General features: G+C 30.0%; 1 protein-coding gene across 2 annotated transcripts in view; it reads left to right on the plus strand.

The window, feature by feature from the left end:
* ppp1r1b (protein phosphatase 1, regulatory (inhibitor) subunit 1B) overlaps positions 1–15,090 on the plus strand; it is a 34,538-nt gene that overhangs the window by 2,071 nt on the left and 17,377 nt on the right. Inside the window, exon 1 of one of the 2 annotated variants that reach the window (XM_073821956.1) lies at positions 5,742–6,116. The exons of the other annotated variant lie outside the window; for it this stretch is intronic. Coding sequence (XP_073678057.1) covers positions 6,003–6,116 — 114 coding nt within the window. The 5' untranslated portion in view covers positions 5,742–6,002. Of the gene's footprint in view, positions 1–5,741; positions 6,117–15,090 lie in introns of those variants that run through there. 2 annotated transcript variants of the gene reach the window in all.

Raw genomic sequence — 15,090 nt, forward strand, 5'->3', positions numbered from 1 at the left:
GATCATGTTCCATGAAGGTATTTAGTAAATTTCCTACCATAAATATATCAAAACTTATTTTTGATCAGTAATATGCATTGCTAAGAACTTCATTTAGACAACTTTAAAGGCTATTTTCTCAGTATTTTTATTTTTTTGCACCCTCAGATTCCAGATATATTTAAATAGTTGTATCTCGACCAAATATTGTCCTGTCCTAACAAACCATACATCAATGGAAAGCTTTATTCATCTTTTAGATGATGTGTAAATCTCCGTTTCAGAAAACTGAGGGAAAAGGGTCACATTTATATGCATACTTTGAACAGTTTGTAGGTCTGCATTACATACAGTAGGATTTCTAAAGTGCATGCTTGTGCAAAACACACTGCCGTAATGCTAGATAATTGCTGTGACGCATGCAGTGGCTAAGGTGTTTTGAGTGGGTTTCAATATGTTGCTATGTGGTGACTAGGGTGCTCTGAGTGGTTTTTCACCAGTTTCATTGTCCACCAGGTGCAAAAAAAAATGCCAACTCTCTTAGAAATATAATAACATAACATAACATTATATATAATAACATAACAATAACATAATAACAAGACAAATGGTTTTGAGCTCAGCGAAAGAAGAAAAAGAGAATAGTTTAAGCAAGTTTAGGCAAGTAAGGTTTGCTTTTCATTTTCAAGTTTTTGCGTTTTTTTAAATACTTTAACCCCTGGTTTCACAGGCGAGGCTTTAAGGATTAGTTCACTTCCAGAAGCTTGTTATCCAAGATGTTCATGTCTTACTTTCAGTCCTAAAGAAATATTTTTTTGAGGAAAACTTTTTAGGAATTTTCTCCATATAGTTGAATTCAATGGTGCCCAAAAGTTTGAACTTCCAAAATGCAGTTTAAATGCAGCTTCAGAGGGCTCTAAATCAGTGTTGTTTTTGACAACCATCTTAGATTTAGTCTTAGTCTTTTGGACTAAAATGCTTCTTAGTTTTAGTCAAATTTTAGTCACTTCTATATGAGATAGTTTTAGTCCAATTTTAGTCTACGAAAAGTCAAAAAGGTTTTAGTCTAGTTTTAGTCGACGAAAAGTCAAAAAGGTTTTAGTCTAGTTTTAGTCAAAAAAAGGGAAAAAAAGTGGTCTTTTAACAAATTAATGTAGGTCAGTAAGTATTTTGCTGTTGGGTAGTGTCACTTATAAGTTCTGAAAATAGCAGATCTATAGTTCAACACAATGTGAGCTTCCGGATCGACTATTTTCACCAATAATTACAATAATGAAGGCTGTTTTAGAACATAAAAGACAAACAAGGATGGAATGCTAAAACGGCTTGCCATACTAGTACAGCAAAGAGTATTTAATGCTAAAACAGATACTTTTTAAGTTTTAATTGGCATGCACAATAAGCGGAAATGTCATGCATTTTAAACGTCTGATGGACCACCCACTAACATTTTCGTCTATTCTCGTCTCGTCAACGAAAACTCACACACGTCTCGTCATGTTTTAGTCATCAACGAGCCATTTTTATCTCGTCATCGTCATGAAAAAAAGTGGCGTCAACGAAATGATTTCGTCATCGTCATCGTTGACGAAAACAACACTGCTCTAAATGATCCCAGCTGAGGAAAAAGAGTGTTGTCTAATAACACGATAGGCCATTTTCTTAATATTTATACACTTTTTAACCGCAAATGCTTGTCTTGTCTAGCTCTGTGATGCGCATGAACTCTGTGTGCTCCGGTTCAATACAGTTGAAAAACTCCCGTCTCATTTTGTCCTCCAACTTCAAAATCATCCTACATTGCTGTTTTACATTTTTTTGTAAAGGGTGTTTGATTTTCTTTGCACTTTCACTTTGTAAACACTAGGTCGATACTTCTGCAGCGAAGCATGATCATCATTTAAGCTGCATTTTGTAAGTTCAAACTCATGGGCACCTCTATACTACATGGAGAAAATTCCTGAAATGTTTTCCTCAAAAAACATAATTTCTTTACGACTGAAGAAAGAAAGACATGAACATCTTGAATGACAAGAGGGTGAGTAAAATATCTGTACATTTTTAGTTTTGGAAGTTAACTAATCCGAATTCGCTTTAAGCCTAGTCAAAAATGTAAGTCTAAGCTGTTTCAACTGAAAGGAACTTGATGATTGATCTTAAAATATGATAGTGCCCTTGTTTTGCCTCGAGATGCAAGTTTATCAAAATTACTTAAATGTCCTGATTGAACTATGGCCTAATTCTGGCTTAGTCTAAGCCCTGTCTTTGAAACCAGGTCTTACAGTTATACAAATAACTAAAATCTCTTCTGCAGCTTCAAATGGCTTTAAATGATCCCAGCTGAGGAAGGAAAGATCTTATCTAAAGGTCATTGAAATCCACTATATGGAGAAAATGCCTGAAATGTTTTTCTCAAAAAAAACGTAATTTCTTTACGACTGAAGAAAGAAAGAAAGAAAGAAAGATATGAACATACAGTGGTGTGAAAAAGTGTTGGCCTCCTTCCTGATTTTAAATTTTTTTTTGCATGTTTGCCTCACTTTAATGTTTCAGATCATCAAACTAATTTAAATATTAATCAAAGATAACACAAGTAAACACAACATGCAGCTTTTGAATGAAGTTTTTGTTTTTGTTTTTTATGAAGAGAAAACTAAATCCAAACCCACATGGCCCTGTGTGAAAAAGTGTTTGCCCCCTAAACTTAACTGGTTGGGCCACCCATAGCAGCAACAACTGCAGTCAAGCGCTTGCGATAACATGCAATGAGTCTGTTACAGCGCTGTGCAGGAATTTTGGCCCACTCATCTTGGTAGAATTGTTGTAATTCAGCCACATTGGAGGTTTTTCGGGAATGAACCGCCTTTTTAAGGTCATGCCACAGCATCTCAATAGGATTCAGGTCAGGAGTTTGACTAGGCCACTCCAAAGTCTTCATTTTGTTTTTCTTCAGCCATTCAGAGGCGGATTTGCTGGTGTGTTTTGGATCAGTGTCCTGCTGCAGAACCCAAGTTCGCTTCAGCTTGAGGTCACGAACAGATGGCCGGACATTGTCCTTCAGGATTTTTTTTGTAGACAGCTGAATTCATGGTTCAATTTATCACAGCAAGTCTTCCAGGTCCAGAAGCAGCAAAACAGCCCCAGACCATCACACTACCACCACCATATTTTACTGTTGCTATGATGTTCTTTTTCTGAATATATATTTGTTATTTGTCAAACTTAAATTATATATATTTGCATTTAAATATTGTTAATGTTTCCCATAGGCCATAGACACTGTGGTAAAAGTTTAACTTGTTTCCTTCAGTCTCAGAAAAGAGAGATTAGAAGCAGGTCTAAAGGTGCTGATGACAGTTTGATTAAAGACATTTTACTCCCTTTTTTTTTTTTTGGTAAATTTCAGCTCTCACACGAACACTTACTCTGAAATAGACCAGACGAGCAAGGTGGAAACTTTTCGATTTATTTCATACTCTGAGCACTAAATAATGTTTGATAGTTTATCTCAGAACAGACAGAATATTGGAAGCAATGTGACCTGGATGTTTTTTCAGTGCAGTTTACCCACTCATTCTCATTTTAACAGGTAAAATGTTTTGTTTTTTTAAATTTGAACCTTATGTTTATCCACTAGGTGTCGCTAGACAGTCTTCTGTGCAGTAGACCCAAAAGTCAACGTCAACAATGACAGACGATCTTCTGCTGAAGAGCTTAACTTTTGGACATACGACTTGCCAAGGGATGTTTAATAATTATTTTTCAAACACTTCATCGATTTTTTTTATTCTTTAAGGCCGTTCACAACTTTGTAAGTTAGTTTGAGTCAGTAGATTGGTCTGATTTGATACAGGAAAGGCTAATTGCTAGTTAGTCATATTATAGTTGGTAAGGCACAGTTTTAACATAATGGCTATATTTACGCAAGTAGCTCCAGGTGTGCATTTGCATCACAAAGTCATTCATGTGTTGATTCAGATGCTCAACGTCCAGTGTTGTTTTAGTATTTGATTGACATACTATCCACCTTATTTTTTCCAAGAGTGAGAGCAGCCATTGGTAAATTGTATGTGTCTGGCTTCCGGTCTCACCCGCATCCAGCTATTTTTAGCTGTACATAACAGCTGGTTTTGCTGTTTGATATTGCAAACTGTTGTGTCTTACATTATTTTAATGTATTATCTTAATTATGAACACTCAACTTTGTAGTGCAAACCTTTTTACCGTTTACTACACGTTGTTATTATCCTCAGTGGCTAATGAACCAGAAGTCTTTTTTCGGTTATTTTTGAAAAAGAAATGTAAGTTAAAAAAGGACAAAAAAAATCTATAAATAAGAATCTACTAAGAAAAATAGAAAACAACAAAAAAAATCCATGTTTTTTTATGTATGATGTTTTATATTATTAATATATTTATAAAATAAATATAATATTCAAGTTTTTTTTATCGCAAATCTTTTAATATAAAAGTATTTAAAAATGAATTGAAGATTAATAAGTTCTATGTTACAAAGAAATGGGAATCAAATGAGAGTAATGTAAATTATAGTAAAGTGTATATAGCTTTTTATTAGTGCTGGGCAATGATTAATCGTGATTAATCGCATTTAAAATATTTTTTTTGTTTATATAATGTATATTTATTCTGTATATATAAAGACACACATACAGTATATATTTTGAAAATATTTACATGTATATATTTATATTGATATAATTTATGTTATATATAAATATATTTCATATATAAACATACATTTTTTCTTAAGTATTTATGTGCATATATATATGTATTTATATATACAGAATAAATATGTACACAGCATACACAATATTTATGTACACAAAAACTTATTTTGGATGCGATTAATCATTGCCCAGCACTACTTTGTTATTTATGCTATTTAAAATAAAATATAAAAATGTAAAAAATCATTATAATATATTATTAAATATTTTTAACAAGTCTTTAATTTTATATTTTCGCTTTCATTTTAATGTCATTTTTAGCTATTTTGTTTTGTGCTTTTCAGCCCTTTATATATATATATACATATATATATATATATATATATATATATATATATATATTGTTTTTTAATTTCCATTTTATGTCAGTTCAAGCAATTTTACTACTAAAACTTATTTCAGTTAGATCCCAAAGCAATACTGATGACTATTTAAGCTTTTATTTAATATTTAGATTTTTTGACGCTTTATTTCGATTAACAAAAATGTTTTTAAATGTTTGTCAATTACATTTTATACTCACAACAGGTCAAACATTGTTTGTAAAGTGTTTTAGATGCTTTTGTGGTTCGTAAAGTACTTAGAAACTTAAGTCACTTTTTAAATATTTGATTTACATTGTACTGAAAATAATCATCTTTTGTGTTACACAGAACAATGACTTTCATTTTTAGGTGAACTGTCCCTTTAAATCAGAGCCATTATTGATGCCATACTAAGCATCAAATCAGTGTCACTCCTGATGATTTCCAACATTTCCAACTATTTTGAATTATACGTTGAAATTGGTTGCTGACATGAATTATTGCCCTCTCTGTATATTTCTCTCACTCTCTATTAATCTCCTATTCACAAATAGAGGCCAAAAGAGGCTCAGCCAGCTGGATGAGATTATCTTTTTTTTTTTTCTGATTAGAAATCAACGTCAGCACACCCCCCTAAAACAGGCGAGTGTGCCATCCTCTCTCTGAGCTCCGCCTCTCTTTCTCCTCCCGGCAGATATAAGGACGCCCACACCGACTCCAAACACTGTGAGAGGGAGAAAACCAGAGGTCACACTGATAAGAGAAAGAGAAAAAAGAGGCCGGCGGCATATCTGAGAGAGACAAATCACAGAAGACGACTACCAGAGTCAAGGGGAGAGGAGACAACGCCACAAGCTCTGAGGAAAGCTGCCTGGAGGACGCCACGTGTGTGTGCTTATGTATGTTGAGACAGGCATAGGTAGATTCCAGGGATATTTGTGAGACTGACTGAGGACGAAAGCGCATCATGGATCCCTCGAGTCCCTTGGAGACCCCCGTGGAACCCAAGGAAAGGAGGAAAATCCAGTTTGCCGTCCCGCCGACAGAACCCACTCAGTTGGACCCTCGGCAGGTTGAGATGGTACGACTTTCGCACACACAAACAAACAAACAAACAAACACATGCTGACTTGAAGCAATGACCCCTTTGGGCCCTGAGCTACTTTTTTCCTGGTGAAGCAGTTTAAAGTGACTTTGAAGTGTTAGCTTGCATGATGGAGACTTGGAAATTTACTGAACCTCTTGAACCTGTCAAAAACATGTCTGGGTCATATTTAAAACTAAAATAAGGTTTACTTAAAACAGATGAAGCTGCTTTTTCCACATTGTGACATTATTTTCTTTACTGTAGTGATGCAAAAGTTCATGCAAAATAAACATTTTTATCACTCTAAAGTAAAAGAAATGAATGTTTTTAATTGTTGTTGTAATATTTTTTTATTTACAATTTTAAAAAAAATGTAAGTGTATATAAAAAAGAAAAAATCTATTACATGAATGAGAATCTAATTAGAAGAACGGAAAAGACAAAAAAAGTACCAAAAAATACAATTATATAACTTATGTATGCTATTCTCTGTGCTTCATTTAATTTTAAATAAATAAATAAGCCTTTTTTTACTTTTTAAATAATTTTAAACTTTTTAAAAATTAAAAAAAAAAATTAAATAGCAAATTTTTAATATAAAAGTATTTTAAATAAAATGTAATTCAAATTAAAAATGTAAAAAATGAACAACTTATGTATGTTATTTTATATATGATGTTTTATTTAAAAATAAAAAATGCTTAAAAAATGGAAATGTTGTAATATAAAAGTATTTTTAAAAAGAATTAATTGAAGATGAATAATAAATTCAGTGTTACAAAGAAATGGAAATCAAATAAGAGTAATGGAAATTACAGAAAAATATGTAGCTTTTTATTTATGCAAATAAATATAAAAATTTAAATAAAAAATGTAAAAAAAAATAATAATTAAACAAAAACTAATAATCTATATATATATTTTTTAAGTGTTAAAAAATTCCAAATGTTTTTTGCAAAAGTGTTTTAAAAAATAATTGAAGATGTGAATGTTTTGTTTTACAAAGAAATGGCAATCAAATGAGACTAATGGTAGTTTAAAAAAAATCTTTTTAATTATGCTTTTTTATTTTAAAAAAATGTAAATGTAAAAAAAAGTAACATTTTAAAATAAACAATAGGTTAAAATTTATCAAAATAATTTATGTTACAGAAATTAGCATCTAATGACAATAATGAAAATTACAAAAAGTATTAAATATACAAATGTATAACTTATATATGCTATTCTATGTATGGTGTTTTATTTAAAAATAATTTAATTTTAAAAAGTTTTTAAAAAATGGCAAATGTTTTAAAATAAATGTTACAAAATAATCTAAAAAAAAAGTTCTGTGTTACAAAGAAATGGGAATCAAGAGAGAGTAAAATTAATTAAAATAATTTGTTATAGGAATGAGAATCTAATGACAATAATAGAAATTATAAAAAGTACCAAATATGCAAATGTATAACTTATGTATGCCTTAAAAATGTTTAAAAAAATTATAATAATAAAAAAACATTAACAAAAAGTACCAAATATGCAAAAGTATAACTTTTAAACTTACGTATACTATTCTATGTATGATGTTTTGTGTAAATATTAATGAAATAAAAATTTTAAGAAAAGTTTAAAAAAATTGAAAATGTTTTAAAATAAGTGTTTTAAAAAAAATAATCAAAAATGAATAAGTTCTGTTACAAAGAAATAGGAGTCAAATGAGAGTAATGGAAATTACAGAAAAGTAGGTAGCCTTTTATTTATGCTATGTTAATTAAAATAAAAATAAATAAACATTTTTTTTCATGAATGGATACTTTATGTTACAGGAATGAGAGTCTAATGACAGTAATGGAAATTATAAAAAGTACCAAATATGCATAACTTATGTATGCTGTAAAAATGTAAAAAAAAAAAAAAAAAAAAAACATTAAAATTAATTAAAATAATTTAAAGCCAGGAATGAGAATCCAATGACCGTAATGTACATTCTAGGAAAAATGTGCTTATTCTTCATCCAAATAATGTCCAAATGCACAACAGTCTTAATGGTCCGAAAATAGGCTTCATATTCTGTATGTGAATATAATTTCTCAATTTTTCTTTTAATTTTGGGGTCAAATGTGACCTGGAGGTATGTTTACCCTACACACTGACTGAGCACGCTCATAAAATGCGAAGTTTTAAGGCTATAAATCTGTCCTGGAAACGGTAAACGGTGTGTGACCTGGACTGGGGTGACTGGATGTTCTGGATACCAGGACGTGGTTTTATTGCCTGGGTAATGTGCATGTGCGTGTGCATGTGCATGTTTCTAAGTCCGCTATTGATTTTGGCCTTCAGTTGTGTTGCACATACATTTTTGAGATAAAGAGCTGCACCGATGGCTGTGAATTTGCCTTTTTTTCTGCATCTCTGAGAGTGCAGATGCAAGACTATGTGTGTGTGTGTGTGTGTGTGTGTGTGTGTGTGTGTGTGTGTGTCATCCTGGACCAGTTCCCCGTCCTGTTGGTGTTGTAATTTTAGTCTTAACAAAGTGGGTCGGGGAGCTGTTCTGTACTGCGCTGCTGCAGAGATAGGCCAGCGAATCATCCTCGCGAGACACAAGTTAAAAGAGGTGAGAGGAAGAGAAGACCCAATGCGTCTGCGCTCTATAGCGCTTCATGGAAACATTTGTAAACACATTCATGTGGTAAAGGAAAATGAAGATTCATTCATTGTTTACTCACCCATTTGACTTTGTCTTGTCCGTAACACGAAAAGAGAAGTTTTAAAAAATGTCCTGCTCCAGTCAGTCCTATTTTTAGTATCACTTGAATCAGCTTGTATTTTTATATTTTCCTTTTAATTTTATTTTAAAGTTTTTAGTAGCATGTTAATGTATGTTCATTTTTATTTCAGGTTTAATGTTAGTAAATCAAGTTAAAGTGGCTAAAATAAACAGGGTTTTTATGTTTCATTTTGTTTTTAAGTTATTTGTGGTTTTGTCATTTTTAGCAAACAATTAAGTGCGATTTATTATGTATATATAAATACACGTATATATTTTAATTAATTAAATTTTTATTGTATATAAATATTTTATATATAAATCTAACATATTTTTCTTTAATCTATACATGTGTGTGTATTTATATATACATAATAAATATACACAGTCCACAAAGTTATAGTGTGTTTAATATGGTATGTTTATTATTAATGTTTAACTTTTATTTTGAATGTGATTAATCGTTTTACAGCCCTAGTGTGTATCTTTATAGATTTATGATTAATGTTTATTTCAGTTTAAGTTTTAAAACATCAAGTTTTATGGTTTTTTTTAAGAATTTTTATTTCAGTTTTAATTTTAGTACATCAAGTTAAAGTGGCTGAAATAAACGTTTTATTTTTATATTTTCGTTTTATTTTAGTTATTTGTGTTTTTGTTGTTTTAGTAGTATGTATCTAGATTTCTGATACATTTTTATTTCAGTTTTAGTTTTAGTACATCAAGTGGCTGAAATAAGTTTTATTTTTATATTTTCCTTTTAATTTTATTTTAAGTTTATTTGTGTTTTGCCATTTTTAGTAGTATGTATCTTTATAGATTTTAATTCATTTTTATTTTACTTTTAATTTTAGTAAATCAATTTAAAGTGGATGAAATAAAAGTTGTATTTTTTTTATTTTATTTTAAAGTTAATAAGTTTTAAAAATAAGCTTTTGTCATTTTTTAGCAGTATGTATCTTTATAGATTTTTGATTATTTTTTTTATTCAGTTTTAATTTTTAGTATATGAAGTTAAAGTGGATGAAATAAGTTTTCTCTTTATATTCTCATTTTAATTTTAAAATGATGTATTTTTATTTTAGTTTTAATTTTAGTTCAACAATTTAAAGTGGCTCAAATAAAATTAGTTTTTACTTTTTCCGTTTAATTTTATTTTAAAAAATTGTTTTGTTTTGTCATTTTTAGTATTATGTATATTTATAGATTTTTGATAAATTTTTATTTTAGTTTGAATTTTAGTACATCAAGGTAAAGTGGCTGAAATAAAAGTAAATTTTAAATATTTTCCTTTTAATTTTATTTTAACGTTATTCGTGTTTTTGTCTTTTTTAGTATTATGTATCTTTATAGATTTTTGATTAATTTTTTATTCAGTTTTAATTTTTAGTATAAGAAGTAAAAATATGTTTTATATATATATATATATATATATATATATATATATATATATATATATTCTCATTTTAATTGTAAAATTATGTGTTTGGTCATTTTTAGTAGTATGAACCTTTAGAGATTTTTGATTAATTTTTATTTCAGTTTTAGTAAATCAAGTTAAAGTGAATGTAATAAAAGTTATATTGTTATATTTTCCTTTTAATTTTTTTTTCATCTTTTTTGTTTTGTAAATTTTTAGTAGTATTTATCTTCATAGATTTTGATTCATTTTTATTGTTAGTACATCAAGTTAAAACGATTGAAATAAGTGAACATTTATTTAAAGTAACTTTTTTAATATGATATAATTTTAGTTTAAGGTTTAAGTTAATTCTGATAAACCTAGATCAACTTCACTCTAAAATGTCAAAAATTGCCATTATAAAAATTAGTAAAATGACTGTTACACTTTATTCTAGTATTTTTCAGCAAAAAAAGACAAAAAATTGTCTTTAAAATCCCAAGAATTTTTTTCGATTTTTTTTTTAAACAGATCTTTTGAATCGTTCTTCTGAGTTGGTTGATCTAGTTCATATAATTGGGCTAAACAAATTTGGGGTGAGAAAATGGTGATAGAAATGACATTTCTGCATGAATCATTCCTTTAAAATCAAATATTATGCATGCTCTGCATGGCAAATATGTGTGTTGTGAAGACATGCCTGTGTTCTTTATGCCTCATCCTGTGATGGAAGCATGTGTTGTGCTTGTTAGTGCCTGATTTTATGGACGGATGGGTTGCATTGGGTTCGATTGCTGGCAGACTAGAGGGTGTGACAGAAACACAGGAGCTACATGAACACAACCTGATGATCATCATCTCCAGCATGATTTAAAAATAATCCAAAATGCATCTTGAGCTTGAATGAAAGGAAGAACATCTGATCATTTTGTCTTAAATTTAAATCTAAGGTTGTTTGCAACATCATTCAGTGTGTACATCAGCCTCTCCTTCCTTAATCGTATTTTGTGGCACATGGAAACAATCCAGCAGCGTCTGTGGAACAGCTTGAGCTGAATGAGTTTTTTCTGGCTCTCTGCTTTCTAACTGAATCTTCCGGGCATGTTTCAGAATTACGCATTTTAATCAGATATATCTATATATAATTAAGGAAGCATACAATTCATAAAATCAATGCTGTATTCTATTCTATTCTGAACTTCCTCAAAAAATATCACGATTTCTAGTAAAATATTACCTAGCACAACAGTCTTCAACATTGATAATGATAAGATACATTTATTGAGCAGCAAATTCACATTTTTGAAGGATCATGTGACTGAAGACAGGAGTAATGATTCTGAAAATTCAGCTTTTCATCACAGGAATAAATTGCATTTTAAAATATATTCAACTATAAAACAGTTATTTAAAATTGTAATAATATTATATTATTTTTACTGTATTAGACTTATGATTAATGCTTAAAACATGAAATTTAAATTCTATAAACTTAATTTAAGTAAAACTAAGAAAATTAAGTTTTTTTGCAGTGCAGATGAAACCTGACGGTCCACAAAGGACTTGGACAGGGTTGCGTGCCACTTCTTAACTTCATATATTAACAGAAATCAGGGTTGCTACTTCACCGTCCTAGTTTTTTTATAATTGCCTTCGAACCTTCAGCTACTTTTGTAACAAGGTCCTCTAAAGTACAAGGATCACTGAAGACATTAGGATGTGAACTAGTGACCTGTTTCGTTTCTTTATAAACACCCATGATTACATTGACTTTTATTCTATTTAGATGAAAAACAACCGATGCTGATCCAAACTATGGCCTCTATATATATGCGGCAGCACAGTTTAACTTTAGACGTCCCGAAGGGGATAAAACACCCAGGGAGCTTCATCAGCCTAGATCTAAATTTCATTATGAACCTGTAATGCAAAATTATTAAAAAAATGTTTGGATAAATGGAAAAATTAACACCTAGTTTAGAGTAGCATTCGTGTAAAAATGGATATTGCGCCCTAGTTTACTTCTAATTCAGTGATGCCATTAATAACTTTGTATCTGAAGTTATAGTTAAGCCTCTTACGCATTTTACGGCTGCATTTGTTTAAATAAAAATACAGTAAAATTAGTAATATTGTGAAATATTATTGCAATTTAGAATAACTGTTTTCTATTTTAATATGTTTTAAAATGTAATTTATTCCTGTGATGCAAAGCTGAATTTTCAGCATCATTACTCACATCTTCAGAAATAATTCTAATATACTGATTTGCTACAGTGTGATTGTGATTTTTAAATCACAATATTATCGTTTCTCATGTGATTAATCTCTCCTATGGAAAATGTCAGTATATTATTGTGTGATAAAGGCTGCTCTTATGTGCATGTAGTGTAAAGTAGACACTTGCATCATGGGATACATCTGTGATGAATTTAAAGTATAATACACTGTAGGGACTATAGATTGCCAGCAGAGCTGTCAGGCGTTCATCTGATTGTGAGAAGTTGCGAGAGTATTTATACTGGCCTATTCTAATTATGTGAACCTAAATGACACTTATAGATTTATTGATCACTGCCTCTTTACCTATGACCTAAAAATGTGCAGTGTCATCACACAAGCCTCTATAGACTAGACTAGACTAAACAGCTCCTGAGTTTATAGAGTAGAAGGACAGTGAAGTATTGATTGACTTTGAGGAATGTTCTGGGTTCAATACAGCTGCTGACAGAGTCTATGACTATTGTTTATTTAGTTTTTAGACAGTTGCAAGCATCGATGCATTTCTTTTATTTGTTGGTTTGTGTTAGTCTGTGGGATTTGTCATTCATGGTGGTGGTTGCAGCAAAGGTTTGGTATGAGTTTGTTGGTTTGGTTTGATCTCTGCAAGAAGTGAACTTTCAGCCCTTGACCTCAGGTTATTGTCCCTATAAAAGTGGAATGCAAGTCCCTTTGGATTAAAGCATCTGCAAATTGCATAAATGCCTAAAAGAAAACAGCTTGTTCCTGCAAAGTGCACGATTTAAAGATTGTACGTAGATTAGGGTATGTAGGTGAAGGTTAGATTGTTTATTTTGTTTTATTTTATTCCAGATTTAGATTTTATTTTGTTTTGTTGTGTAATAGATTTTATTTCATTTCATTTCATTTCATTTCATTTTTTATTTTATTTTTTATTTTATGTTTTATTTTATTTTAGACCACATGTAGGTTTTTTGTTATTTAATAGCCTGAGTGCAGTTTTTATTTTATTTTATTCTATAACAAACTGGATGTTGTTTTTTTTCATAATCTTAATTTATTATAAAATTTATGTACATTTTTGTTTTATAATAGACAATGTAGATTTTTTTTTTATTATTTTAAATAATATGTTAAATGTAGATTTTATTTTATACTAAAATAAATACACTGCCATTCAAAATTTTGGATCAGTATGAGTTTTAATGTTTTAATGTTTTAAAACTAAGTAAAAAAATTAAAATAAGTCTTTTCTGCTCATCCAGGCTGCATTTATTTGATTAAAAATACAGAAAAACTGTAATATTGTGAAATATTATTGCAATTTAAAATAGTGGTTTTCTATTTTTATATACTTTAAAATGTAATTTATTCCTGTGATGCAAAGATGAATTTTCATCAGCCATTACTGATAACATGATCATTCCGAAATCATATTTTTTTGGAACCTGTGATACTGTTTTCAGGATTCTTTGATTAATAAAAAGTTTAAAATAACAGCATTTATTCAAAATGGAAATCTTTTCCAACAATGTAAGTCTTTGCTATCCCTTTTTCATCATTTTTACACATCCTTGCTGAATAAAAGAAAGAAACAAAGCAAAAATTACTGTCCCCAAACTTTGAACATTAGTGTATATTGTTACAAAAGATTTCTATTTTAAATAAATGCTGTTATTTTTAAGATTTGAATTAATCAAAGAATCATAAAAAAGTATCACATTCCAAAAAGCACAACTGTTTCCAACATTGATCATAAATCAGTGTATTAAAATTATTTCTGAAGGATCATTTGACACTGAAGACTGGAGTAATGATGCTGAAAATTCAGCTTTGCGTCACAGGAATAAATTATATTTTAAAGTATATTAAAACAGAAAACAACTATTTTAAATTGCAATAATATTTCACAATATTACATTTTTTCTGTATTTTAATCAAATAAATGCAGCCTTTATGAGCCGAAGAAACGACTTTAAAAAAAAAACATTTAAAGTCTTACTGAACCCAAACTTTTCAATGACAGTGTATATATTTAATTTATTTTTTATAACAGACTAGATGTCTAGATGTTCTCCAGCATATAGTAGTGACCTTGAAATAGTGCAGAAATGTAAATATTTCTTATTCTATTTTATAACTCCTTGATCTCCTCCTTCAGTAACCTTCAGTGACTTTCAGATTTTAACTATATTTTAAATCTCAGATTTCAACAGAGGCCTCAGCTCCTAAATATAGCTTAAACCTAAAAGCAAAAGGGCACATAATATATTACATAAGGAGACATAGTGTCTGCTTGTATTATAGAGAGGTGATGACAGCGTCAGAGATTGAGATTATGTAATTGGAGCAGTGCGAACCTGTCATTGAACTCTCACAATGGTCAAGACACGCTCTAAAGCCACTGACTGGAAATCTGCTGAAGTGTTGCAGAGAAACACAAGTGAAAAACACTGCAAAAAAGTTGCTAGACTCTGGATTTTACAGTTAATCCACTATCTACACACACACAGACTCATTGACGTCACAAGGTGACCTTTTGGTGCGGTGTGTGTTTGTGGGTAAACAGAAAT

This window comes from Garra rufa, chromosome 17 (genome assembly GCF_049309525.1).
Source record: "Garra rufa chromosome 17, GarRuf1.0, whole genome shotgun sequence".
NCBI classification, from domain to species: domain Eukaryota; kingdom Metazoa; phylum Chordata; class Actinopteri; order Cypriniformes; family Cyprinidae; genus Garra; species Garra rufa.